The following is a 9,372-nucleotide window of genomic DNA, read 5'->3' on the forward strand; positions in this document are numbered from 1 at the left end:
ACAGATGGGCAAATAAAATACATGCGTTTTAATTACGGTAGCGTATATTAATTTCAAACTATAATGGCCAAAAACTGAGAAATAATGAATTTCTTCCGTTTTTTTCTTATTCTTCCTGTTAAAATGCATTTACAGTAAAGTGGCTCTTAGCAAAATGTATCACCCACAGAAAGCCTAATTGGTGGCGGAAAAAACGAGCTATAGATCAATTCATTGTGATAAGTAGCAATAAAGTTATAGGCGAATGAATGGGAGGTGAACGTTGCTCGGATGCATGAGATTTTCGGACCGCGGCGCTGAACCGGTTAATTTTTCTGAGGTGCCCGGGTTGAAAACTGTGTTGTCCCAGTTGTGTATTGGACACAATGTGGGCTGCACGACCGCTGTCTGGGACCTCCTGTTGTGTTTATTTACAGCCCTGGTATCACCGCTAGGTACCAGGGCTATTATGTCACGCTGCCTACCTGCTGCCACACTCACACTGCTCCTCCATACCTCCTCCTGCTGCTGCTGCTGCTGTCTGTCTGTGTTTCCCACTGCCAGGGTACACTACACAGATGATTTACCTTCTGCTGCCACTCTGCCACCAGCTATTACGTCAAACAATAGCTGCTCACATTACTCCTCCATTCCTCCTGCTGCTGTTGCTGTCTGTCTGTGTTTCCCACTGCCAGGGTACACAGAATTACCTTCTGCTGCCACTCTGCCACCAGCTATTACATCAAACAATAGCTATATTGGTTGCAAAACCAAAACCAAACAAACCATTAAAAAAAAAAAAGGTTTAATTTTTCTGAGGTGCCCGGGTTGAAAACTGTGTTGTCCCAGTTGTGTATTGGACACAATGTGGGCTGCACGACCGCTGTCTGGGACCTCCTGTTGTGTTTATTTACAGCCCTGGTATCACCGCTAGGTACCAGGGCTATTATGTCACGGCGAGCTGCCTGCCTCATTGACTGCCTGCTGCCACACACTCATCCTCCTCCTCCTGCTGCTGAATTTACCTCCTGCTGTCTTTGTGTTTCCACTGCCAGGGAGCACATACAATGGCGCTTCCAACATGCGTGCGCCCACCAGCTATTTGTTACGCTCAAAAATAGCTGCATTTCTTTAAAAAAAAATTGAAAAGAGAAATACGTGAAGATGATGAAGAAGAAGATGAAAAAGAAGAAGAAGATAAAGAAGAAGAAGATGAAGAAGATGAAGAAGAAGAAGATGAAGAAGAAGATGAAGAAGATGATGAAGAAGAAGATGAAAAAGAAGAAGAAGATGAAGAAGATGAAGAAGAAGAAGATGAAGAAGAAGAAGATGAAGAAGAAGAAGAAGAAGATGAAGAAGATGAAGAAGAAGAAGATGAAGAAGAAGAAGATGAAGAAGAAGAAGAAGAAGATGAAGAAGAAGAAGAAGAAGAAGATGAAGAAGAAGAAGAAGAAGAAGATGAAGAAGAAGAAGAAGATGAAGAAGAAGAAGATGAAGAAGATGAAGATGAAGAAGAAGAAGAAGATGAAGATGAAGAAGAAGATGAAGAAGATGAAGAAGAAGATGATGAAGAAGAAGAAGAAGAAGATGATGAAGATGATGAAGAAGAAGAAGAAGATGATGAAGAAGAAGAAGAAGAAGATGATGATGAAGAAGAAGAAGAAGATGATGAAGAAGAAGAAGAAGAAGATGATGAAGAAGAAGAAGAAGAAGAAGAAGATGAAGAAGAAGAAGAAGAAGATATAGAAGAAGAAGATCTAGAAGAAGAAGAAGAACGATAAAGAAGAAGAAGAACAAGTATATACAGTAACACTACTGAACAAAATTTAGGACACAACTTCTCTTTCCACATTTTTTTTAAAGGAACATCCCCACATAATCACTTGCTGTTGTTACTTGGAAAAAAAGATGTTTCTTGCATCATTCACCCTCAAAACAAGTGTTGGAAGCTATTTAAGGCCAATTCGAATAGTCAGCTCGAATAGTGAGCTCGAATACCGACTCGAATAGTGAGCTCGAAGTCCGAGGTCGAATCGAATAGTAAAAATTATTCGACTCGAATATTCGACTGACCTCGAATAATTTACTATTCGAATTCGACCAAACTCGAATTTTAAAAAGGGGTATTTGAGCATCACTAGTGGAAACGGGCACTTAAAGTGAACCTTAAGTCAGAAAAAAAGAATGAGTTTTACTCACCTGGGGCTTCTACCAGCCCCCTGCAGAAGTCCTGTGCCCTCGCAGCCACTCACTAATCCTCTAGTCCCCCGCTGCCAGCTAGTTTCGTTTTTGCCGACAGGCCCGTCGGGACTGGCCACGCGTAGCTTTTTCTGCATTCCCGACTGTAATTAGCGCTATTGCGGCCCGCAACGCATACAAAAATACGCGTTGCCGCATATCTATGCGTTCGTAATGAGGCAACCCGTATTTTTTGACTAATTACAGTCGGGAATGCAGAAAAAGCTACGCGTGGCCAGTCCTGACGGGCCTGTCGGCAAAAACGAAACTAGCTGGCAGCGGGGGACCAGAGGATTAGTGAGTGGCTGCGAGGGCACAGGACTGCTGCAGGGGGCTGGTAGAAGCCCAAGGTGAATAAAACTCATTTTTTTTTCTGGCTTAAGTGTCTCTTTAAGCAATACCAGTTGCCTGGCTGTCCTGCTGATCCTTGCCATTATGTTTCTGAAACTATTGTCAGATCTGACAAGATTAGCTGCATGCTTGTTGCTGGTGGGATTTAGATGCTACTGCAACCAAATAGATCAGCAGGGCTGCCAGGCAACTGGTATTGTTTAAAAGTAAATAAATATGGCAGCCTCCCTCCATATCCCTCTCACTACAGTTGTCCTTTAAAACTTGCCAATAAAATGCATTTTAACCCCCCAGCAAACAAACAAATACTCAAAATAATTTTGATAGCACTTTTTCATGTACTTTTTGGTATGTTTTCCATTGCAAAGAGCAAAACATTTATTATCTATTGAAGATGAAAATTTATCTTCTAGGAGAAAATACAGGAGAAAAAGTGAATTGCCTATGGGACAAAGTGAACCTGAACTCAGAACTTCCTCTCTGCTCTAAAAGGCAAGCAACAGTATAATAACACAAACCATGCAATCATTCTGCAGTATGTTTACTTCCTGCTTTCATGGAAGCAGACATGGCCTCAATTCACTAAGCTTATCTCCTGTCTTTAATAACATTTCTAGAGTTGTTACCATGGTGATAAGGCATGTAGTATTCAGGAAACATTTTACCTCTGGCAAACCTAAAGTTAACTCTTCTGTCTTTAAGTTAACTCTCCAATCCTTAAAATAACTCCAGAGTTAAAGACCGGCTGTTAATTAACTGTGTGTGAAAATAACTACAGAGGAGGTAAATTTAAATTAACTACAGAGGAGGTAACTTAAGGAATGAAGAGATAAGATAACTCTCTCACTATGTGGAGGTAAGTTATCTCTTGCCTTATTATCTCCAGCATGATCTTAGTGAATTGAGGCCATAGAGTTAACATCCTGTGTTTACAAATTAGCTGCTCTGCTGTGGCAGAGGAGATTCCTGGGCTGACACAGCTGAGGGATCAAATTACAGTTGTGATTAGTCACAGATGAGCGGGAATTAGACAGGCTAAACTCTCTAAATCCATACAGGGTTCATTCTCTATGTTTTCTCTCTCCTGTTCAAGTCCACTTTAATTCTCTGATAGCATCCCAGAGGCCAGTGAACCCTGAGGTCACGGGTGCGTATTATGACGGCGCCGCTCAGTTTGGCGCGGGGAGAGCCAAATGACAGCTTTCCCCACTGCTGCAAAACTATTCCCCCTCCAAGTTGTCGCAGGGCGTGCATCATAGCATCGCTGCTATGACGGCGCCAAGTTTCGGCGCTCGGCTCTGAAAGCCGCGCGCCAAAATGAACTGATCCGCTGAGGTCACATACTGGGCTAGGTGCCCATTAATGATCCAATCTTGATGATACAATCTTATCACTTCTATGTAATATGTAATATGATAAGCTACCTCAAGTATTCCTCCAAAGTATATTCTACCTTTCTGCTGACTAGATTTTGTAAGATTACACAATCAAGATTGCATCATTGATGGGCACTTTCAGTGATGAGCAGAGTATTCTCTAAACATACAATCCTCCACTGAACCAGGAAGTGAAATCTGTGCAAGCAAATAAAAGACACTAGTTATAGATCAATCAGTCAGCAACTGTTACACAAATGCAGTGGACCTGCATTCTTGCACAGAAGAAAAACAGAGAGAAATGCACCCTGTATGTATTTAGAGAATTAAGCCTGTTTAATTCCCCTCTGTGACCTGATCAATGTAACACTTGTCAGCTGGCTGCCTCGGCAGAGCACCTAATTTGTAAACACAGGGTGTTAACCCTATGTCTGCTTCCATGAAAGCAGGAAGTAGACATGCTGCACATGTATTGCAGGATTTGTATCAGCTGTAACAAAGAAATGTTTTTCTTTAAAGGTTATTATGCTGTTGTGTATCTTTTACAGCAGAGAGGAAGTTTTGAGTTCAGGTCCGCTTTAACTGATTGGCTGGTAGTGTATTTACTTTGCTAGCACAGCTTCCTCTTCCTGGGTGAGCAGTGTTTTGTCTCTCCAGTGCTAATGGTCTTATGGCATAGATTGGGTACAAACCAATAAAGTGCAGTAGCCCATAGAATCTACCGGTATTCAATTCTCAACAGTTTAATATTATCAGGACAAGACAAGACAAATAACATTTATATCGCGCTTTTCTCCTGGCGGACTCAAAGCGCCAGAGCTGCAGCCTCTAGGGCACGCTCTATAGGCAGTAGCAGTGTTAGGGAGACTTGCCTAAGGTCTCCTACTGAATAGCTGCTGGCTTACTGATCAGGCAGAGCCAAGATTCGAACCCTGGGCTCCTGTGTCAGAGGCAGAGCCCTTAACCATTACACCATCCAGCCACAGGACAAGGTAATGTGACTTCTACTGGTCCGTTAAGGTTTCTGATCTTTTTACAAAGGGAAATAAATGTAATATCAGTCAGAGTCGGATTTGTACTCTTTACCGCCCTAGGCCACTGTCACCAGCTGCCCCCCCCCCCCTTCAGTATAGGTAGCAGATGACCCCTCACCCCTTCCTTCTAGTATAGGTAGCCTGATGATCCCCCCCCCAATATAGGTAGTCAGATGACTCCTCCCCCCTTTCCCTCCAGTATAGGTAGCCAGTTGACCTCCTCCCCCTTTCCTGACTCCCTTAATCCCTCCTTTTCCCACCACCCTTCAGCATAGGTAGCCAGCTCACCTTCACACCGCAGCAGCCATCAGTGTCACTCATTTCTTCACTCGTCTCCAGTGCAGAAGCTTCCTCTTCCTTTCCGTCTCCAATGCTGCCCAAGTCCATACAATGCAAACATACACAGAGAGCAAGGTGGCTGCTACACAGGCCACAGCAGAGTACTGCGGTCAGGCACTTGCGTGATCTACCCCCAATGCAAGCTTGCATATGCTACACCAGTTTAGCCTGCTGCTTTGGTGTCCTTGCTCCTGTGGTGCCCTAGGCCATGGCCTAGGAGGCCTTGGCCTAAATCCGGCCCTGATATCAGTGACATACATTCTATAGGCAGCGTATGATAAGCTATAATTGCATTATGGCCAATATCAAAAGTTACAGATAATCCACCTTTACAGTACCTGTTTTAGCTTTTTAACTAAACAATATGACACAGAGGCCCATATGCAATTTACTTTTTCTCCTGATTTTTCTCCTAGGTGATAATATCACACCTTATCAAAAGAATACCATTCAAGGCGCCCGCAAGCAAGAAAATACTCAGAATAATTTTGATAGTACTTTTCCACCTGCTTTTTGGTACTTTTTTTAAATTGCAGAGTGCTGATAAGTTATTTCAAACAGGAGGAGAAAAAGTATCTCTTAGGAGAAAATCCAGGAGAGAAAGTGAATTGAATAAGGGTCAGAATGTTTCATACAGGCAAGGCATGCTGTGAGCTGCAGTACTACACACAAGAGTCAACCTTTGTCAATATATTTCTATAGCTATTTAATACCCCCCCCATAGAGCTGATAAGATGCATGTTCCTCCTTACCCGATTGGCAGGCTCCCTTGTGCACCTGCACCAAAGGGGGATGCCCTTTCTGCAGCGCCCTCCTGCTGGCCAGCTTGAGTTGGCATACATTGTCATAGGTCTGGCCATCGTTGGCGCATACCAGATACTCATGCTTGCACTGGCATGTCCCCTTGGCACCTCTCTTGCCAGGTGGTGGTTTGCACTGCAGAGTGTCCCCACAGGGTGGGTCTCCTTCCCGGCCACAGGATTCCCCCTCGCCCGCCGCACAGATCAGGCAGCAATTGCAGCGGTCGGGCACATAGCCACTGGGGCACACGGGACTCGGGCACCTGGTGACATCACAGCGGGACGGACAACTGGAAACGGAACCCTGGAGGAAAAAGAGGGGGATCAAGAGGAACAAGGAAGTGCAGCAAGGTGACCCCTTCATTGTAGGCACTGCGTGGACAGGCTGGAACTCACTCCTAGCTGGACAATTAGATGATCTTCTATACCCTGTAGGCTATATGATGATGTGCAGCAGTGATCCTCCAGGGGACTGTAGCAGACAGCTGTGCAATCTCTGCAGTGGAGGCAATCAGGGGTAGTCAGAGTCCTATTGCACAGTGTATAGTGTGTGAGGCTAGCAGAGATACACTGTTTTATGTAAGAGTATTGTGAGGGACTGTATGAGTCAGGGGGAGTTACGTGGGCTGGAGCTGTGATGTTCACACTCCTAAAAGTCAGCCTCCACTGCCCCCCTCCCCACCCACTCTGCTGCTCTCTGGCACTGAGTGGAGGGAGAGGATGAGGGTGGCATTTCCTCGTTTATGCCAGCTCTCCGCCTCGGTGACAGCGGCCTGTTCAGCCCCACTCAGCAGACTTTTCAGCTTGTTTCTCAAAGTTAGCAGATGAAAAGTTAACGGCGGCCACTGATGCCTCAGGAATATGAGAAGTGATGGCTCGGCGAGCTGCTGAAACACTCGCATTACATCATACGGTAACTGCAAGCATCTCACAACCTGGCTCACAGGCCTCAATTCACGGAGCATTATCAAACGTTCATCAAACACTTTATCAAACGTTTGATAATTTACCTCATGGGTAAAATCTCATTTTGAATTCACTAAGGTGTTATATATTTGTGGAACGTTTTATCGGTAAAACATTCGATAAATATATAACACCTTAGTGAATTTAAAATGAGAGTTTACCCATGAGGTAAATTATCAAACGTTTGATAAACGTTTGATAATGTTCCGTGAATTGAGGCCACAGGCTCCTGTGCGGGCTTCTTAGTGAGGTTAAAATTACTGTATTTTCCATATAACAAAAATGCTTGCAGAGTTACATAAAAAAAAAATAAACTAGAAAGGCAGTAGAATCCACAGACTCTCCCGATAGAGTAGTGGTGGCAGCTGTCCCTTCCACTTTATAGTACAATCTTTTTGCCTCCTTCTTAAACAAACATACTGTCATTAAGTTACATTAGTTATGTTAATTAGAATAGATAGGTAATATAATCTCTTACCCACCCCGTTTTAAAAGAACAGGCAAATGTTTGTGATTCATGGGGGCTGCCATCTTTGTCATGGGGGCAGCCATCTTTTTGGTTGAAAGGAGGTGACAGGGAGCAGGAGACACAGTTCCAACTGTCCTGTGTCCTGATCACCCCTTCCAGCTGCATGTGCCAGGCTTCAAATGTCAAATTAAAAATGTAAAAAAAAAAATTGCACCAAAACAGCAGAACGAGAACAACAACATTAGAAATCCCATCATGCTTTGCACTGCATTAGGGGAAAAATGCCCGGGCAGTTTTTTTCTGTGCAGCTAAATATGAGGCTTGTATAAGAGAAAAAAAGTTCTGATGCTGTGAAACAGTTAAAGAAACACCAGGCCTTTCCAGTGCTGCTGAGTCAATTTTTAGTCTGGAGGTTCACTTTAAAGTGGAATGAAAACCAGCATGTCTTCTTTGCTCTAAAACATTATTTACAGCATATAATATACTAACACTATTTTTTTTTTGTAAAACAGCATTCAAAGGCTTAAATCACAGGACTGACTTTTTCTCCTGCAGGGGCAGCCGCATCCCAACTAATGATAACCTTATCTTGTGTTTACTAGATATTAGCCCCCCACCAAATCTTACTAATAAAGCCAAGTGACTATCAGTAGAGATGGTCCGAACAGTTTGCTGTCGAACGGTTCCCGGTGAACTTTCGGGGTTCGCGATCGCAGAGAACCGCGAACTTTACCGGAAGTTCGATTTGCCCCCATAGTGCATCATTAGGGTCAACTTTGACCCTCTACCTCACAGTCAGCAGCCACATTGTAGCCAATCAGGCTACACTCCCTCCTGGAGCCACTCCCCTCCTTACAAAAGGCAGGCAGCATCAGCCATTTTACTCACTCATGTGCCTGCAGTAATTAGAGAAGGGAAAGCTGCTGCAAACACTCATAGGGAAAGCGCCGTTAGGCTCTTGTAGGCTTCTTAGCTTGCTCCTTGCTGATTCTTATTGCTAAAAAAGCACCCCTCAACATCTCTTTTAAGAGCTAATCTTGTTTTGTGATCTATTTTTTTTGTGTGTGTCCCACTGACACTTGTGTTGCATAGACAGCCTTGGTAATTTCTACTGTGTGTGCCACTGCCAGGCCCAGCACATTCAGTGACTACCTGTGTGCATGACAGGTGCACATTGTAATACCCATTACTGCATATACCTACCTGTTGTTCACTGTGCACCCACCTACCTACGTGAGCTGAGGGCACGCAGTGTCACTGTGCCTGTCCGGTACCTGTCTGTGTGTGACAGGTGCACATTGTATTACCCATCACTGCATATACCTACCTGCTGTTGTTCACTTCAGTGCACTCACCTACCTACGTGAGCTGAGCGCACACAGTGTCACTGTGCCTGTCCGGTACCTGTCTGTGTGTGACAGGTGCACATTGTAATACCCATCACTGCATATACCTACCTGCTGTTGTTCACTTCAGTGCACCCACCTTGAGCGCACGCAGTGTCACTGTGCCTGTCCGGTACCTGTCTGTGTGTGACAGGTGAACATTGTAATACCCATCACTGCATATACCTACCTGCTGTTGTTCACTTCAGTGCACCCACCTACCTACGTGAGCGCACGCAGTGTCACTGTGCCTGTCCGGTACCTGTCTGTGTGTGACTGACAGGTGCACATTGTAAACCAATTACTGCATATACCTACCTGCTGTTGTTCACTTCAGTGCACCCACCCACCTACGTGAGCACACGCAGTGTCACTATGCCTGTCCGGTACCTGTCTGTGTGTGACTGACAGGTGCACATTGTAATACCCATCACT

The 9,372-nt window shown here is 44.4% G+C and overlaps 1 protein-coding gene across 1 annotated transcript in view; it reads right to left on the minus strand.

Moving 5' to 3' along the window:
• HTRA3 (HtrA serine peptidase 3) overlaps positions 1-6,702 on the minus strand; it is a 92,186-nt gene extending 85,484 nt beyond the window's left edge. The window contains exon 1 of the mRNA XM_068276753.1: positions 6,070-6,702. Within this exon, the coding sequence (XP_068132854.1) occupies positions 6,070-6,481 (412 nt within the window). The 5' untranslated portion in view covers positions 6,482-6,702. The remainder of the gene's footprint in view (positions 1-6,069) is intronic.
• Between the last annotated feature and the right edge of the window lie 2,670 nt (positions 6,703-9,372).

Source organism: Hyperolius riggenbachi, chromosome 1, assembly GCF_040937935.1.
Source record: "Hyperolius riggenbachi isolate aHypRig1 chromosome 1, aHypRig1.pri, whole genome shotgun sequence".
Classification (NCBI taxonomy): Eukaryota; Metazoa; Chordata; class Amphibia; order Anura; family Hyperoliidae; genus Hyperolius; species Hyperolius riggenbachi.